This window comes from Limulus polyphemus, unplaced genomic scaffold, assembly GCF_000517525.1.
Source record: "Limulus polyphemus unplaced genomic scaffold, Limulus_polyphemus-2.1.2 Scaffold1460, whole genome shotgun sequence".
NCBI lineage: Eukaryota > Metazoa > Arthropoda > Merostomata > Xiphosura > Limulidae > Limulus > Limulus polyphemus.
Genome location: NW_013667070.1, coordinates 181,552 through 201,573, shown reverse-complemented (window position 1 = coordinate 201,573; position 20,022 = coordinate 181,552). Strand labels below are relative to the sequence as shown.

The 20,022-nt window shown below is 35.0% G+C and overlaps 1 protein-coding gene across 1 annotated transcript in view; it reads right to left on the bottom strand.

The window, feature by feature from the left end:
* Nucleotides 1–2,195: 2,195 nt before the first annotated feature.
* The window catches only part of LOC106463684 (AT-rich interactive domain-containing protein 1A-like), a 127,900-nt gene continuing 110,073 nt past the window's right edge, over nucleotides 2,196–20,022 (bottom strand). The window contains exons 9-18 of the mRNA XM_013923742.2: nucleotides 18,931–18,969; nucleotides 17,489–17,671; nucleotides 15,999–16,209; nucleotides 13,694–14,252; nucleotides 11,630–11,924; nucleotides 9,930–10,013; nucleotides 8,791–8,989; nucleotides 7,764–7,814; nucleotides 6,277–6,482; nucleotides 2,196–5,430 (exon numbers count right to left, since the gene is read on the bottom strand). Of these exons, the coding sequence (XP_013779196.1) occupies nucleotides 3,271–5,430; nucleotides 6,277–6,482; nucleotides 7,764–7,814; nucleotides 8,791–8,989; nucleotides 9,930–10,013; nucleotides 11,630–11,924; nucleotides 13,694–14,252; nucleotides 15,999–16,209; nucleotides 17,489–17,671; nucleotides 18,931–18,969 (3,987 nt within the window). The 3' untranslated portion in view covers nucleotides 2,196–3,270. The remainder of the gene's footprint in view (nucleotides 5,431–6,276; nucleotides 6,483–7,763; nucleotides 7,815–8,790; nucleotides 8,990–9,929; nucleotides 10,014–11,629; nucleotides 11,925–13,693; nucleotides 14,253–15,998; nucleotides 16,210–17,488; nucleotides 17,672–18,930; nucleotides 18,970–20,022) is intronic.

Genomic DNA, 20,022 nt, shown 5'->3' with positions numbered 1-20,022 from the left:
CATGTCTCACAGTTAACGACTTGTGTTTCTGCCTACCACCCATGCCTAATGAAGACATTTTTGAATATCTTTACACATGTTCAGATGTAATATGCTGCAGCAAAAATGGAAAGTAGGCAAACTAAAATAAGTGACTGTTTCGATTGTCATGAAAAAGAGACACAGTAATCTTTGTAAGGCATAATACAGATGATTCAGTAATAGCGTATAAACCTCGAATAATGTGTATGTATCGTATCAAATTTCTTAATAAAGAATAAATAAAAAGTTGAAATTATACCATGGTAGTGTTAATTAGAAAACATAAAAATCAAGCACTTGGAAAAGGGGCTATTTTTTTTCGTCTGAGTTGACCACCTGTATAAATTAGCTACTTTTAATGGAACTGTGTACACCTCGAAGGGGAATAAAAACATAATGGTGTTGTTTTTGTAATAATATTCAATCAATCAACTTTTTTTTTCTTCATAACTGTAGGAGTATCCACAAAGAAAAAGTTCCTATAAACATTAAAAATGGCTATAATTTATTTTTAAAAAAATGTGTCAGTTGGAAACAGTTGAAATTTACACACAAACATATAATAATGCAAACAAGTTGACATTTGGAAGCTAACTGGGGTGCTGGTTCTGAAAAAGTGCAGTTTGGGATTTTGGCAAAACTTATAAGGCAGTGTGTTGATGGGTTTATAATGGTTGTGTTTGTATGCACACAGTATGAACAGCTCCAGTTGCACCAAAGTTGAAATCATGCACAGTGTGAACAGCTCCAGTTGTATTCAAGTTGAATCATGCACAGTGTAAACAAATTGGAATCCTGCACAGTGTGAACAGCTCCAGCTGTACCCAAGTTGAAATCATGCACAGTGTAAACAACTCTAGGTGTACCCAAGTTGGAATCCTGCACAGCGTGAACAACTCCAGCTGTACCCAAGTTGGAATCCTGCACAGTGTGAACAACTCCAGCTGTACCCAAGTTGGAATCCTGCACAGTGTGAACAACTCCAGCTGTACCCAAGTTGGAATCATGCAGTGTGAACAGCTCCAGCTGTACCCAAGTTGAAATTATGCACAGTGTGAACAGCTCCAGCTGTACCCAAGCTGGAATCCTGCACAGTGTGAACAACTCCAGCTGTACCCAAGTTGGAATCAAAGCTTTCAGGAACCTAGTACTAACCACTGGAAATGTCCAAGTTTGCAGCCTGTTTTTCATATCCTAAGATGCTTTTATTTAGATGATGCTTACTTCCCTCCTTTCCTGTTGTGGCATCTTTGTAAGTTCTATCTGTCAGTATTTAAGATTTACAAGGTGATGATGTACCTAACACATACAATCCTAATATTGTAAAACTGGCGAGTGTAAGATTCCCTGTATGTAGAATTTAGGGTTACTAAACACCTGGAAACCAAATTTAATATAAAATTGAGTTGAATTTTATGTTGTCCATACATCAGTGAGTTTCAATGGGATCCAGGATAGGACAACTTTCTGCCTTTCCTGTCTTCAAAACAAGGGGGCCCCCACTTACTTAGAAACAGATTAATGATGATAAGAGTACAGAACAAGTCGGTAATGCCTTCATATTATGACAGATGTACTGAATAGCGTGTTTTATTGTAGTGGTGACTTGTAGGCTACTTAAAATGTTTTTAGTATCACACTTATCCAAATTAGTATATTCAGGTGTTTATTACAATGCTGAAATGTGAAAATGAACACCCGATTTTCACTGTAAAAGTTCGTATATACAAATCATGATTGCCTTATTCTTGACAAATCTAAAGATCACATTTTTAAATTGTAAAAAACTTTGTTGCCACTTCTCACAAACTAGTTAGTAAAAAATAAAATCACCTGAAATTATTAGCAATCTTTACACAGTTTTCCACACAGCATCATCAGGCAGTGAGATCAATTTTTTTTTTGGGGGGGGGGGTAATGTTGTTCGCATTGTAGATTTTCAATAAAAGGTTAGGAAGAAGAAAAAAATAATAATTTTCCTGTTTTTACACAAAAAATTCACTTCACAGTATAAAAAGTGTTACTATTGCAAATGTTCTATTATTTAATGTTGGAATTATTTGTGTGTGTGTGCACCATTGCATTTCTATTTTTATTTTACATGCTAACTTTTTGGATGTGAAACTGTGTTAATTTTAAATGATACAGAGATAAAATAATGTAACCCAGACGAGGAAGTTGCTGTACATTTAATTGTGATTTATCTTCGTACATATACAGAGTATAAAGCTTCTGAATGCTTCAATACCAAACAAATGGGGAAGAAGATTGAAATTAAAAATTCTATACGAGACAAATCATTAATGAGTGACCAGGAATTCATATGAAAAAAAAAAAAAGGAAACATCAGACTAAAACACCACCAGACACACAAGTCACCTTTTTACCATCAGGTTCATATGACTACACATTCTGAGCAAGTTGATGTACGCAAGAAAAAAGTTGTTCTTTTATTTCTTACTGATATATTTTTCACGTTAGCTAGGATCTTCAATCGGGTTCTTAGTCCTGATCTATTGAAGTCTGATGTTCTCATCACTAAAACCTTTCATAACAGACCACTCTTTACAATAACTAGGATAGCATTTTGAAATTAATAATAATAATAATAAAAAAACTAAATACAACTTATGGCAATGTATACTTCCTTTTGCCAACAGGATTAGAAGCTCCATCTGCCAGAGAATTCACAAACCCATCCAACATGTAACACAAATGAGGAACAACCTGTAGCAGCACAAGACTTGGTGTGTACCATGATTTGTGCTTTAATGTGAAGCAAAGCTGCTAGCTATCCAATGTTGTCTGTGGTTGAGTCACTGGAGGGAAAATGTGACCACCAACTATTGAGGTAACTATTTCTTGGTATCTGGATCACAAGACCACTGTGGACAGTGGCTCGAAGCACTACTGCCCCTTACTAGGGGGTTAGCAGCGGACAGTTATTCTAAGACACACAAACACACACACCATACTCCATCTACAGGGATCTCTGTGCGAGTCTCCAGCCCAAAATTTGATAATAAATACAAGTTCCCAGCCTCCCCTTGGTTGGCCATCAGTTTGTTGGCCTTTCTTCTTATTGTTTGGAATATGCTGTGCCATAAGTAAAGCTTGAAGAAAACTTTGTAAAAGTCTTTCTAAGGCTTACTCCTTTTGCTGATTAACACAGCAGTGTCATTGCACTTGTAGATAACAATGCCCAGCTGACACAAGGCCTTTAATTACCAGTGATTACCCAAAGATCAGCTACGTTGCCAGAAGTCTCTCTGTATGGGTAGAAGTCTCAGAACAAGGTTTGTAGTTGACTGAAGAGCATTGATATAAAACATCTGCCACAATGGAGGCTACACCCTGATCCAAGATCTGTGACATCACCAGATTTAACAGACGTGGTTGGTGCTTTGAGAAGAAAGGCTGGTTTTCTGGCACTTGCGACAGACATCGGAGCGTGGAGGCTGCTCTGCGGACCATATCTAGAGTTGTTCCCATCAACTCTGGATTCTTACGCAGGGCATTAATCCCCTGCATGTTGGCCACCTGAAGTGCACTCTGTTCAGCCTGTTCCACAAAAGTAATCAAATGGGACACACACATTTCCTGATTCGCAATGGCTCTGGCTATACTAGTTTCTGCTTGGGCAAAGTTGGACAGCAGAACCACACTGAACTCTCGTAAAACTTGGTCTTCTCGTCGATTCATAGACCTGACCAAGTAAGAAAAGAGCTTCTCTATCCGGCTCCATGGTGGAGTAGCCAATAGTAAGTCCACATTGTTGTCGTTTATGGACAGTTTACACATTGTCTCAAGGGCTAGCCGCTGTGGAGAAAGGACGGAGTGGGAAGGCTGACTTGGCAAAGGATCTTGGGCATAAGAGGAAGGACATACTGCCCAATGGAGCAGTCCATTCAATATTGGAAGGCTGACTTCCTCTGGAAAAAAAGCCAAGTCCAACTGCCCAGCTATGTTTGCAAGTGTAATTAGGGTGTTTTCCCGCAGTATATGCAGAGTATCCCACCACCACTCCTGGTCCCCATTCAAACTACTACAAGAATCATCTTTGATCATGTTGTCAACGTCTTCTTCCCGATCATAGTAACGCTGAGGAGGTTTACGAGGAGAATGTACATGGTGCAGAAGCAACAGCCTTCCCAGCACCAAAAGAAGACCAGGATGTTTGGACATCTCTGTATCATTACCTGGCACAAAAGAAAGATTATAAATTAAAGTTGATAGGCAAAGACAACGTCTGGCTAAGCTGTCTTGACCATCACTAATTACACAAAGGGAGGGCACATCACGAGTGCAAGTTTCTTCCTCTAGATCGCCGTCTTTTGGACGTTTCCGTGCAGAAGGTGGTGTTCTGATTCTAAGAAAATTGTCCTTGCTAGATGTTCCTCTTTCTACTTGTTTATTTGCAGAACTATCAACAGTTTCTACATTTTCATTACTTGTGCTCTTTTCTAATTCTCCTTTCACCTCTAAAGCCTCTTTCTCCATCTTTGGTGATTTACAACAGTCTTCTCTATCTTTAAATTTATTTTCATCTGGTTGGCTCTCATCTTCTGATTTTATCACAGGTTTCATTTTATAGTCCAATTCACCCTGTTTTACGTCAACTGGGTTATCAACCACTTCAACTTGCTCCTTGAATTCATTTTCGTTAGGTTTAGAGTCTTCTAGTATTCTTGCATACTTGACAAAAGTTTCCATGTTTTCAAAGTTAGTCTGAATATGTTGACTTGAATCGCCACCTCCAAGCTGCCAATGTTCCAAACCACTGTCAAATTTTTCATGCACATCCCATTTTTTGTCTGGGTCAATAAGAAACAAAGATTCAGACTGTTTCACACCAACAGTCTTACCCCATTTTGTCCTCTTGGTATAATTTATACTTTTGAATAGCACAGTTTTATCATTTTGATCAATGCTGTTGAAAGAACTCGTATCCAAGTCACTACTTTTATCAAAAACATCTTTCTGTAGTTTAAACCACAGCTTTTCTACTTGATTTGCTTCGCTACCAAGAAGCTCTTCAGTCTTCTGACTCCAGTCCTCAAAGCCAATCTCTAGATCATCAGTAAGACCAAATATAAGATTAAGACAGCGTCTGTAATGTTCCAGAAGCACCTCTAATAATCCTGGTAGATGGCTTAGTCCAAAGTACAGCACAGAGATATCATCATATAGAAGTACAGACAAGACATCCAGAGACCAAGTACTTTCGGCCAACAATCCAGACTTCAAGGACATCATGAGACGCCATGCCTCTACTGGGCTTACATCCTTGAATGTTAACTTCTTCCGCTTTGTAAGCAGTGGTGCCACACCTTCTACTGTGTCCGGAGGAAAAATTATTTCTTTTCTTGGCTGAGTATACAATGAACCATGGATCATCCCAGCAGGGGGCTGAAACAAAAATAAATAATATATATATATATATATATTTGCTATCTTACAAATAAGAGCTTTAACTTTATTTTCCTAAAAAAAAAAGACTGAAATCTGTCAGAAAGCTCAAATAAACAGAATTTCCTGTGATTAGAGTACACAAGCTTATTAAGTAATTTTAAACATAATAGTAGTACTAGTGAAATCAAAGAAATTTCATGTAAACAGATCATGCTGTAATCAGACAGGCTTAATTTGTACTAATCAAGCCTATTCTGTTTTGTTCCAAAATTTTTCTTAAACTTTATCATAGTTAATGTAACACTCGGTACAAGTTTTATGTTTACAGGTCCAGAAACGTAGAGCATGGGACTGTTTCGGCCCTCTCAAGTTGCTAGGCCTAACTTTCCCCTTTGAAAATAAATTCAATACAATTCTTTAAATATCATTAAGATCAACTACTCAACAACTTATAATAGGCATATGAAAAAACATTAAACAAAGTTGTGAAACCTCATTGTTTATATTATAAAGTGACAAAAACCTCTTTTATTAGGCTCAATATTACTAGCTCATTTTAAACCAAATATTTCACAAAAGAACTAAATTTAAAAACACAATGAATAATTATAATATCAATTTGTTCTTGCTGTTTTTCTTTCTTTCTTTCTAGATATGGCAAGTATAATTGTTCTTTATGTTTTAGTCCTCTACAAACTTTGTGGTCTTTGTATGCCCGAATTAATCTCCAGTAGATTAACCAAAGTATTTAAAAAACAAAATGTATAAAATAGATTTAAAATTCAAATTAAGCCATATTGACATAACCCAAGGCAATAGTTTCAGCATTCTCGAATTTCTTACCTGGATTTTGTTAGTTGAAGAAAACATTCTGTCAGAGCTGTGTGGTGTTTTGCCTGCCATAACAACAGATTGTGGAGGGAATGGTTCCCCCTGATGGCCGAAGCGTGACATTCCCCAAGAATTAGAACCACCTTGCCAAACTTCCCTATGCGAGTAATGGTGACTTGACGAGGAATATTGATGATACTGGTTTTCCCGTGGCCATCCTGATTTAATAAAAAAAATTAGGTACCATTTTGTGAAGTAAAAATCAGATTATAAATAATATGACATTCATTGTATTCTTTCTAATTTATTTACAGATATGCTTATCTTAAGTGTCAGACGAGGTCTTCCATGTATTGGTATAACAGAACCACCTCCACAAACAATGTTATACAATACATGAAAACTGACTACTCAAACATAAATTATTCATTTTACCTTCATGTTCTATTACTTTTATTATGCATATAAAAATGTTTAGTATGTTACATTAAAACGATTTTGTAGTTGCCATTACATTACAGTCCTTTTCTATCTGATGACTATGCATCTTGACAATAGTCTTACAGCACAGTTTCCACTGTAAGGCTGTTATGTCCAAAGTGCACACCCACTCCTCCTTGCTTCCTTTCCACAAGCCAAGTGACAGTGGTTTCTCAACACCAATTTCAACAATCCAAATGGATAGAAATCCACATGTGTTGCATCCAGTGACTTGACCAGTGTTTTAATGTGGAATACCGGTTTTATTCTCCAGCTGCTTGAGGTAGATGACAGTTGAATGGAAGCCACTTGTGTACAGGTGAAGATAGATTTTTTCCAGATTATGTTACGACTGTCGCCTGAAGCACATGGATGGTTTTTTGTCACTGGCTCGCCTTTGTGTTCTGGGGTTCTCGCCTATTACAAGACACCATACGGTGCTTTCCATGGCTGGTTACAGATCTCTGTTTTGGATGGCCCTGGTGTCTCTCTGAATGTTTGAATATCTTGTGTCGAAAAGGGATGTCGTTACATATTCTTCTTGAGTGATACATTTTCAGTGGCATCACACTATACACAATAATGCTAAACAAAGTCAAAACGTTCTTCCGATACCTGACATTCCATGCTACTCTATATAGACATTGGTTGTCGGGTGGCTTGCCGATTTCCACATTTTAATATAATTTACTCAACCCCCATGTGAGCCATCAAAAGGATTTGCAACAGAAGCACATTTACCTAAAGCAATGATCACCTTTAAACATTTTAACAACACATCAATAGCTTTGAATCAGACAACATGTAAATGGATTTGTTTTGAAAATGTCATTTTACTGAAAATAATCCTGCTAGTCTTGGGAAGACATGTTCACAAACATACTAATAAAAGATTTAGGTTCTCATTACTATTCAACAAACAGAATGTAAAACCCTTATATTAGCCTATTTCCAACTACATTTAAAATTAAGTTTTGCTATAGAACCATTTAAGTTCTTTATAGAATGAAATCAAATACCTTGATGATTAGGTCCCAACCCTTGAGCACTTCGGAAATACTGATTGCGATCTATGAAACAAAAATTACATTTTTAATGTATAAAATAGGCCATAAGTTATCTAAATTTAATTATATACAAAATGTTGCTATATAAAAAAAAAAAGTTCAAGAAATTATAAGAAGTATTTCTTTCTGACTATAAAATATCACACAACAGAAACAGTTAGGTATGTACATAACAATTTTAGAGTAACGTACGACCCTTTAAATATAGTTTATAACTAATAAATACCGATTTATTGCTGGTAAAAAGTTTTTCTACTCAGTTGTTCCAATTATAAAAAAACTACAGTGTATTAAAATAATCATGTTTATTTCAAATTACAAGTTACTTTTGTGGAAAACTTAATTTCTTTCAAAACTCGAGATCATTCACCGACGAATGAAGTAAGAAACTGGAATTTCATTTAATTAAGAAAATTAACTTTCTAGAGCTTCACAATAACAACAGGAGATAATTTAAACTTAGGGCTAGTAATAAATTTGATAATATAACAATCAGGTTCCATGTACTTGAAATATACAATTTCATTTACACAGAATTCTTCCAACATTTTAAAAGAAATAACACTCAATAGTGATGTAAAATTAGTATCTAGACTAGATGTACTGTGCAGGGTCCCCAAAAGTGTTCTCTGTCGAGAGTAAATAAAACCAAAATTAAGAGTAACAAATATTTTTATTTCTTGTTTTTGAAGTTCCTATGTTATGCTGTGTTGTAGCCTACAGTGTATATAATTCTTCTCATGATTCATGGCATGCACACGTTTTACTGATGTCATGACAGTGCAAAGTGTGACATTAAGCATCCCTTATGTGACATCATTTCTGTGTCTACCAACTGACTGACAGACAACACACTACTGTATAGTGGTGCAAATGGTTAAAATAAGTGACACCTCCAGGGCCCCATTTCAGGGAAATCAGTTCTGAACATAGACAAGATAATTGTTGTTCTATGCTAAGTGTCCGTGCAATAACTAACCTCCTTGGGTTTGCTGATGTCCATAGCCTCCTGCCATTGCATACTTCTCTTGATTTATCATCTGTGGTCGACAAAACTCTGGAGGTTGTTTATATCTATCTGGCTGGTACATATCACGTTGAGAGTTATTAGGGAGAATGACTTTACTTTGTGCAGCCACACCATGGTTGTAAGTTGCCGGCTGTGTTGGTGGATAACCCTGATAGATGGATAAAGAAAATGCAAGTTAAGTAATACTTTAATGCAAGATTTTTTTTGTTTTTATTAAACAGAATAGTTAACGTTTCAAGGTTTAAAAACAATAACTAACAAAACATAAACTAAAAATATAAAAAAAATTCCAAGATTTAAGTCTAAGAAGGAAAAACATATTACACTTCAGACCTTGAAGACTGTTGTTTTTAGATATTAGTTTAAACTAGATAGTAGCTAGTCAACACTGCCAGTTCTTGGGCTACTCTTGTCTGACCTAATAGTGGAACATAACCTTCATCCTTATAACGCACACAGTAATGGAATACAAGTGATGGATTGGCAGATCCACAGTCTGGCACACTGAGTCACACTTGGCCCCAGGCTTGAAGAAAGCAGTGCCATAAACCAAAGTGACCATACGTTTCGGCCACTGTGCCTCAACTCTTTTAAAAAATAAAGATGTATTTCCTGATGCATCATGATTGAAAGCTATATATATATATTTTTTTTTTCCACTACTGGAACAATAACTCTACATTTTGTTAAACTTTTGCTTTGGATTCTTTCCTTTACAACAATTCTGCATTGGTGTGGCTTAAGAAATCCTTTAATTACTTTGAAGTTGGTGGTCTTTTTTATTGGTATAAGTTAATTTGTTCAACAAAATAAACCATATAGATATTTACAAAATGTTAGGAATTTATTAGGCAACGGCATTAAGTGAAAATCAGATTTTGCAGCAAAAATCTTTAAGAAAAAACAAATAAAACAAAATAATAAGAATTTAAGAAAGAAAAATAATCATTACTGCTTAAAAACAAAACTATGAGATTTCAGAATCTCTCTCTCTAAACACAACAATAAAGAAAATGATAACGGTTTAAAACCTTTTTAAACACACACAAAAAAAAAACCTTCTCTTTATTTGAAGTAGTCCTCTATACCTGAGTGTTTTGTGATAAGATTTGCTGGGCTACTTTTGGTAGTATTCTTTGAGCTAGAGCAGACTGCATCTGGGACAATGAACTCTGAGGACACAAGAAGTATTATTTTATTCGCACCTGTTTACAAGTTCACTTGACAAACCTAAAATATCATATCACACTAGGTGGACATTTTCAAAAAATAAGGGTCCTAACACCAACTTTTATGTACCGCCAACTATTATCTTACAATAAAACATTTAAAAAATGCCCGCAGCTCCCCCCCCCCTTATATACTAAAACCAGCAATAACAATGTAAGTGGTCAATGATTTCATATTAACTTCCATCACTTTAATATCCTACGCTTAACATAACCTTTCACAAATTCCAGACCCAGCATTGTATTCGTAGTTAAATACAGCATAATGTTCCTTTTGTAAATATTAATCTTCAACAAGCAAGTTTATTATTCAGCTGTAACTTAATCTAACATTTTTCCATGAACTAATGTATTTTTTGATCTTTCTCATGCAACTTCATATACGTCATCGAATTACTAAATAATATTAGATGAAAAACCATTATATTATGTCCAAAACACTATTAACTTAAGGAGACTTATTAAGCTAGACATGTGACTTTTGGAAATTTTGGCTGAGTGTCCTAAGATTTTGCCCCTGTTGGATTCCTACTGGCCTAAACTGATTTCATACTTTTTCTGACAAGCTAAAATGCATTTCTTGGATATGTTCCGAAAGAACGGTGCGTATTCATCTCTATTTCTCACCATTCCCATCAACACTTGCATTTTAACCGACCTGCAAATGATTCCGAGATTTCTACAAGAGCCATTTAGCTTAATCTTTACACAAGTTTTATCGTTCTTAGGAGGTACTTGATTGGCTATTCCATAATAAAATACACAAATCAGATGCTGCTGTGCATCTCCATGTAACTTATGACCTCTCTTTTTTGTTTATTCCTGGTGTATTGAAACTTGATTTTATGGTCATAGTTACATGCTAAAGGAGCTTTTTAGCATCAGCCAAAGCCCAGTCTTTCCTCCCTCCAACTATGGAGTCCTGTTGCAACATGCACGTCATTGTGGCACCATCTTTTATTTTCAAACTGTTGACAACTAATTGGCAGCAACCTAATAGTAATTTATACGTTATTTAATTACGTATTAATTTATTTATTTTTACCTCATACCATTATAACTCCTTATGTATTTTTTACACCAAGTTTCTAATGTAAATAACATGGAATTATGCTTTTAATATACAATAATGACTGTTCAACATTATAACAACAGGACAACCTAATGCAAGCCCAGCCTAGCATGGATAACGTGTTATGTAATTGCATAAATTCATCCAAGTTAGCCATTGTATTGTTAAAATAATTGAAATAATTAGATTATCAGTAAGAAATGAAAAATAATATAAGTATATATATATACAAATTGGTTTTTAAATTAAAAAAATTCTGAAAGCTTAACTTTGTCCCCTACAGTTTTTTTTAAATTAATAGGGGAGATTTTTTTAATAGACGTAGAAAACTTTATAATTTTGTTGCTTGGAATCTTTTTTTAAGATGTGCAGGTCTGGAGGAAATTTGAATGTCTGTATCAGATTAACGAATTGTATAATGATTTACTCGTTATATCTTACTAAATTATTTTTTTTATAACACTTAGAACCTTAAACACTTCCTAACCTGGTAATTACTGTGAACTTCAGGAGCACGATATCCCTCTTGCTGTCCCTGGGGATACTGGTTTTGACCAGGAGATTGAGGGACACTAACTGTTGGAAATTGGCCAGGGTGGACACCAGGAGCTGAAGACATACGACTCTGATAAGGTGGCTGTGTAGGTACGGTCTCCCTCGACGTTACCATCACTTGTTGAGAAGGATATCGTTGCTGTGCAGGAAACAGACTTGTATCATTCTGTGAGGGACAAACCTGAGATGGAGGTCCAGTTACTGGAGTCTGCTGCTGTTGGTCGAACCTACCAAAATATCAACATACGTTTGGAAATTAAGAAAGATAAAAACATCCAAAAATTTGCTTTTCCATATAGGTCACTGTCAAAAAAAAAAATAATCAGGAGTATTATTGATTTTCTCGTCGGTTTTTGGAATAAATGATGCAAACAATTTAGTTACAAATAATTCGTTACACTACAACTTTAACTTAAAAACTGATTTACTGAAGTACTAATATCAATATATCCACATGATTTACAAAGATTTGACAAAAATGGATAATAATATAATAAAACTAAATACAAAAGGAAATGCAAATTTTTCTGTGACAAGAAAAGGACTGGCCAGAAGAATATGTTTTTACCTTTTACTGTGACGAAAAAAGGACTGGCCAGAAAAATATGTTCTTACCTTTTATTGTGACCAAAAAGGTCTGGCTAGAAGAATATGTTATTATATTTTACTGTGACTAAAAAAGGACTGGCCAGAGGAATATGTTCTTACCTTTTACTGTGAAAAAAAAAGGACTGGCTAAAAGAATATATTCTTATATTTTACTGTGACTAAAAAAGGACTGGCCAGATGAATACTTTTTATATTTTACTGTGACAAAAAAAGGACTGGCCAGAAGAATACTTTTTATATTTTACTGTGACTAAAAAAAGAACTGGCCAGAGGAATACTTTTTATATTTTACTGTGACAAAAAAGGACTGGCCAGAAGAATATGTTTTTATATTTTACTGTGACTAAAAAAAGAACTGGCCAGAGGAATACTTTTTATATTTTACTGTGACAAAAAAAGGACTGGCCAGAAAAATATGTTCTTACCTTTTACTGTGACGAAAAAAGAACTGGCCAGAAAACTATATTCTTACCTTTTACTGTGGCCAAAAAGGACTGGCTAAAAGAATATATTCTTATATTTTACTGTGACAAAAAAAGACTGGCTAGAAGAATATGTTATTATATTTTACTGTGACCAAAAAGGTCTGGCTAAAAGAATATATTCTTATATTTTACTATGACTAAAAAAGGACTGGCTAGAAAAATATATTCTTACCTTTTACCGTGACCAAAAAGGTCTGGCTAGAAGAATACTTTTATATTTTACTATGACTAAAAAAAAGGACTGGCCAGAAGAATATGTTCTTACCTTTTACTGTAAAAAAAAAGAACTGGCTAAAAGAATACATTCTTATATTTTACTGTGACAAAAAAAAGACTGGCTAGAAGAATATGTTATTATATTTTACTGTGACTAAAAAAAAGAACTGGCCAGAGAAATACATTCTTATATTTTAATGTGACTAAAAAAAGACTGGCCAGAGGAATACTTTTTATATTTTACTGTGACTAAAAAAAGACTGGCCAGAGGAATACATTCTTACCTATTACACTGACAAAGAGACTAATACAGAGACTGTGTTCTTAATTTTTCCTGTGCTACAGAAACTAGTAAACAGAATGAACCAATACACTTTTTAGTCACAGGATAACTGGAAGGGAAAACAGAGGCATACCTCTTCTCTGGATGAGATGGATAAAAACAAACAAAAAAAAAGGTCTTGCACAGCTTACTTTAAAATGAAAAGAGTCACGGGCTCAGAAAAAGAACAATTTTTGCATGAGGTTATTAGACAGAAAATGAACTGTTATTCAACTTTCTTGTGGCAGAAACTGGGGAGGAACAAATGTTTCTACCTACTGCTTCTTTGTTATAGGAGAATTGGAAAAATAAAAGTATTTTATCGTGGTTTACATATTAGTATGGAGAGTAAGTGCCTAATCACCTTTCTCTGTCATAAGGAGCTTGATAAGGAGAAAACGGTTGCAGTGGCAGCTGAGTGGCAGTTCTACTTGGTGGGAAACCAGCTGGTGGAAGACTGTAAGTGTCATTTCTGTTCATGTAGTTACCATCTGAAGTCATCATGGTAGCCTGGGGAGGAAACTGCTCTGGATGAGGCTGGGGAGCACCACTAAACCCATAAGTACCACCACTCATTGCAGACTGGGTGCCACTATATGGAGGACCCGTGTTGTTGACTGGTGCTTGCATGTAGCCATAAGATTCAGCAGTCGGATGGCGAGAATACTGAGCATTAGGGATGGCACCTTCAGGACCCATCGGTCCGATATGGTTTGGTATATGGCTGTGTTGGGGTGTAGGCTGAGGATAATGTGGGTGCTGACCCTGTACTGAAGTAGGGTAATCAGAGTTAGGCATGCCCCCTACCCTCATGTGAGGGGAAGCTCCAGGATGATAAGAACCAGGATACCCTCCTGGGTGATAACCATCCACGGTCTGGCTATTTGGTGCTGGATGAGGGAAGTGTTCCTGAGTATTAGTATCTACAAAAGAATCAAACATGGACATTTATCAGTTTTAAAGCTTTCCGAGAAACTCCACAATAGTGGTACATGAAACATCACCCTAGCATTGATTCAGTAAGACCGTTTGTTTTTAAGTAAATCTTACTTAGCCGATACATAAATATTAACGGAAAAGTTAACAAAAGTAAAAATCGGATATTCAAATTGAAAGAACCTCTACAAAGATTAAACTGTTCTCTTATTATATCTCCCAACATATCTTCCAGTTGTGTTAACTAATTGCTAGATGGTGTAGAAGGTGGAGTACTGTAATAATTATCATAATAACAATTACTTTTTGTTTGATGATGTTTAGGTGACGTATCAGGCAAGTTTACGTTTAATTTTATTCACTAAATATTTAGCCGACATATAAACACTTGAACCTGATGATGTTCTCTACAAAAAAAAAAGTATTATTGTTTAATAATTTAACCTGCATTACTAATGAGAACAAACAAGCAACCTCAACTTGAAGTAACATAACACTTCTTACACAAAAACATCTAAACAGACTTTGTGCAATGAGTAACTATGTCAAAGTAGAAAAGTTTACAAAATTCTGAAGTTCACAGTAGCTTGTGTATGTGTACACACACACTAACCCTTTAGGGACATACTTTTTTCAATCGTATCACACTCAAAATCATCGTCAGATAATTCAGGTTCTGAGTAGGACTTATCATCAGTTTCCAGTAGTTCAATCGTCTTCAAGTGTGAAAAACTGGAACAATTTGATGTCATTTTGGATCCACCATTTTCTTAAAAATTAAATAACTTTTAACTACATCGGGCCTTTCTTCTCCGAGGAATGTGCAAATTAGTTTAACAGGGTAGGAGTACACATAATCATCTATTAGGCTGAAGTAAGGACCTACTGCCCTAGCAAAATGAATGGTCAAAGGATATGGAGGTCAGTACTGATTTCTATACAAAAGTAGAGTTGGACCTGCTTCCAGATGTTCTTTAAAAAATACATACCTGTGGTCTGGCTGTAGGGTAAGAGAAACTTGTATATCAAAACTGCTCCACGTGTTATTGGTATCACTGCGAGTGAGACATTTAGTGTCTTGCAGTGCGAGTCATACGAACCTCACTAGATGCACGGTCTTTGGAAGCCTACTTCTAATTATTTACTGATGTAGTGTGAAAATGCGATTAATCTTGGAGCAGATACCTATGACGGTGGTGAGCTAGGATTGAAATATAGCAGAATGCACCATTACTATTTTGAAAGAGGTTTCACATTCTGCTGACGACACTCGTAGAAGCTCACTGAAACTGGACAGCTTCAACATCTCTTATAACTCTCGACCAGTGACTTCTTAAGAGGATTAGTCTTGGACAACATCCAAAGGTTAAGATCCGAGATTCACTTCAGAGAGACATCTAGGTGAGGAGATTGTGTCGAACCACAATATACGGCACAGCTGGGCGACCAGTCATTTAAATAACAATAATCTGAGCAACATAATTATTGTAAGACTATAATACTGCAAATTTCAATTTTCCTTTAATTATCTGTGCAGTCTATAACACTTAAATTCTAAGCTTTATAAAGTCTTGAACTACAATATATAAGGTATAAATGATACTTGAAACTGCCACTAATTGGTGAAACTCCATAATTACACGATTAGGTATGGTATATCACCAAAAAAATAAAAAGATATAGAGAGAAATAATTCAATTAAACTAAAGACTTAAACCAAAACCAAAACTTACTTGAATTATTTGCAGCATTTTTGCTCTTCTTTTTTGAAGCAGCTTCAACTTGCTGGATGATTGGCAGCGGATCGACTCCTCCTCGGTCAAACTTGCACTCATAAGGTAAGAGGTGCTTAATGTACTGTTTCCTTAAAGTGTATGCAGCACTGGACGATGCTCCAATGCCTATTGACCCTGCCACGTCCTTCCAGTTCTTGGACTTTGTGACCTATCCATTCAAAAAGAAATTCTGATTGTTTTTACCCCTGTTGCTTCACACTTAAAAATGTCCAAATTTCAATATTCTGATGTTAGTACTCCACTGACTTGGATGTATTTTTAGGTTCCCACTTATTTCTGTGCTGCTGTACCTTCACTATAAAAACATGTTCAGTATTATTCTGGGCCCCCACTTATTTCTGTGCTGCTGTACCTTCACTATAAAAACATGTTCAGTACTATTGTGGGCCCCCACTTATTTCTGTGCTGCTGTACCTTCACTATAAAAACATGTTCAGTACTATTGTGGGCCCCCACTTATTTCTGTGCTGCTGTACCTTCACTAGACCAACTTCATTTTGAATATTATTTCAAGACTCTGACGATGAAAAAGTGATGCTATTCAAGGTTATTACTGGTCAGGTACGAACCTCGATCAGGTGGAAAATCTGCATTCTCAAAAATAGGAAGTCTTAGATGGAATATACAAAATAATGTTATAAAATCATAATGTGAAATCATTTGAAATGAAATCTTGAAGAAAATCTTTCTTAATTTTATGTTTTCCCATTTTTATGTAGTTAAATAGCCAACCTTCGAGCCAAAATAAAAACTTTATAACATCCGCGCTAATCCTAAACATCACATCTTTTAACCTACTACGACGGTTCAACCAAATAATACAAAGGAACTTACAGTATTAGAGAGAAAATAAGATCACTGCAATATGTCAATTTACTTTAAAAAAATGATTAGGATGAACTGATACATCACAAGGTAAAAATAAATAAATGAACTGAGAAAATAAATACAAATTATGTAAATTTAACAAAAAAGGAGTGGGAAGAAAACAAACCAATGAAATATACAATAATACGCTGTTCATCCCATTACTTTTATTTCGTGTTACACAGCTCAACCTTAAATTTACAATAAAACTTTTAATAGAATTTCATGTTTCTTGAAACATGCTCTAAAAAGTGGCAATCAACAGTTGGATTTTACAGCCACAATTCTGGCCTAGGAACCACTAGGTTCTCAACAGTTGGATTTTACAGCCACAATTCTGGCCTAGGAACCACTAGGTTCTCAACAGTTGGATTTTACAGCCACAATTCTGGCCTAGGAACCACTAGGTTCTCAACAGTTGGATTTTACAGCCACAATTCTGGCCTAAGAACCACTAGGTTTTTGAGAAAAATTGTTTGTCTGGAACCCAGCTCCTGAACCGAAAAACAAAAAAAACTGAAATGCTATAATCTGAATTTTATAAACATAAAACCCCATACCTCTTCAAAGCCTCCTCTTTCCTTCACTGACAGATACAACCTGTATAGATCTAGAGGTTGTTTGCAAATAGCTGGACACTGGGTTAAAGGAGTTCCTCTGTCTTGACTGAACAGTACAAGTCTATCTAGGAATGGTTTTCTGTCAGGATCAGCAGACAAATCATACAGAATTCTTACTGAGATCTACTTCTGGTCATCGGCTGAATTTTTTGAACTTAGACCAACCACTTGCTAAAGAAATCTGTAAATTTTTACGTAACAGCCCGAGAATTAACAATGGATGATGATGATTAGCTGCTGTCCCTCTAGTCCTTCACTACTAGCACAGATAGCTCTCGTGTAGCTTTGCACGAAATTGAGAACAAACCAAGCTATTAGTGTTTATTTGCCACATCGTTTCAGAGTATCGTAAAGAAAGACGGATTTAGGGGAAATGAAATACATCATTTCTGATTCTGAGGTTTTCTTTTAATGATTTTAACCAGCTAAATCAACCGGTATATCAGTTTCATCTGCTAGATACTTGGTTATTAGCTAAAAAGCAGTCTATCACAAAAAGAAGCAATTTTTGTTGTTGAGTGTGGATCACCTGTCTTTGAGAAATTCTAGGTAAGTTGACCATGGTACAATTACTTTCCGTCACCTTTTCCAGAGACCCGATGGATTGCTAAAGAAGCCAAGTCTCTCAATCACCTAGCTAACTGTAACAATGCAGAAGATAATCTGAAGATCAAACACTCTATGATCAGATGTACATTTAAATAAATGATTAGCCAGATTTCTCAAGCAACTAGCACAAATGTAAACGATAATCAGAAGCATAGCTTTTATCAAAATTCAGCCAGGTTTCTCATGATGCCAGCATAACTTTAAGAAATATAACTATCATATCGATAGGACATATTTCTATACGAAATAAAAGTTTTTTGATATAACCAAGAAACATATGAAAATACCAACAAGATTCTAAAAAAGGCTAACTTTCTTCAAAATCTTGGCCATGTTTTCAACACGGCTAGCTTATCTTTCAAAAGAAGCTAAACTAAAATTCATATATTTTACATATGTAAGATATATTACAGGCACATTCAGACACTAAAGACAAAACGATTTTTTACAGTTTTTGAGCAAAGATTTTTTGTTAAGAAACATTAGATCTGCATGCTTTACTCGCTGGAAATCCACATAGTAGACGTATAAAACCTCGTCTCTTTTTTCGATTATTTTCCCTTCACAAAAATACTAATGACTTGAAAAAAAAAATATATTTTTTTTGAAAGTAGTGCAAGACATACCATCACAGTACAATCATACTTCTAAAATTACAGCGGAAACATGACTTCTGAAATGCCAATTCTTTGAAAAAATTCAACCAATCTATATCAGGTTGTTTATCAGTGTATTAACACAATAAAACTACATAAAAAAATAAAGTCTAGTACCTTAACAATGGGGTGGTCATATGTCTGGTTGTTTACCATCTGAAAAAAATGAAAAGAATTAAATTATGAAGTGACATCAGAAAGTTCCGGAAGGTTGTTTAGTGCAGTCGAAAGTTTTTGTAAAAAAAATCATATCACTTTACACAAAATAACTAAAAATTGTATCAAATTTACATAAATGACAAGTTCATATAGGAATAACTTACAGTATCAGATTTTCAGTACATATGTATGTGTGTCTCTCTCATCTAATTCAGGTTCAAAGGTTATGGATAACAATTAATCAAAGGTTAACAGACAGTGAATAACCTATATGAAGGACCGTAACTATTTTGATTATGGTTACCGAATATTAATTTAACACGGCATGAATTTCTCATACTCTCTCTCTCTTGATTTGATGGCCTTTCACGCTCGAAGTAATGTTCTGTAAGTTGCAGAATATGTTGCTTTAACTACACAATTTCTGTTTATCAGGTAATAAAGATTTTACTTTAGTATATAAAAGAACAAACTTCTCATTTTCAGTCAAGTCGATAACCAAACAAAATTTAAAATGTTCATATTTCTTTGTCTTTTGGCCCTTCTTTCAAACGTTAGCGATCACAACAAATGAAATTAGACCAGTTCAACACTGCACAAAGTTACTTTGGATGTAAAAATCCTAATTAAACATCTGTTTTCTAATGAATTAAAGTATTTGACAAAGGTTACATCAGGGGGATATATAATACTACTAATGAGATTTCTAAGGGATTGAAATCCTTGTTATATGCATATCTAAGCAACATTGTTGAAAGGAAGCGAGTCTCTTTAATGTTAAATTATTATAATCCTTGGTTTGTAACTATTCTCAGAAAAAGAACATGAAATGTTTAAATTAAATTAGTTTAGTATTCACTGTTTTAACTATGATAAAATATGGTGTTACATCTTGTTAAACTAAGGTTCATTTCTTATTCCATTCTCTATGTAAAAAAGGTAAGGTATTGTTTACCCATAATTCAAGTAAACACTTCGGCACTTACAATTTACATAATGTTAAGGGATGCTGAAAAGTGGAAAAATATTTTTGTTCTGAAACGTTTCCAT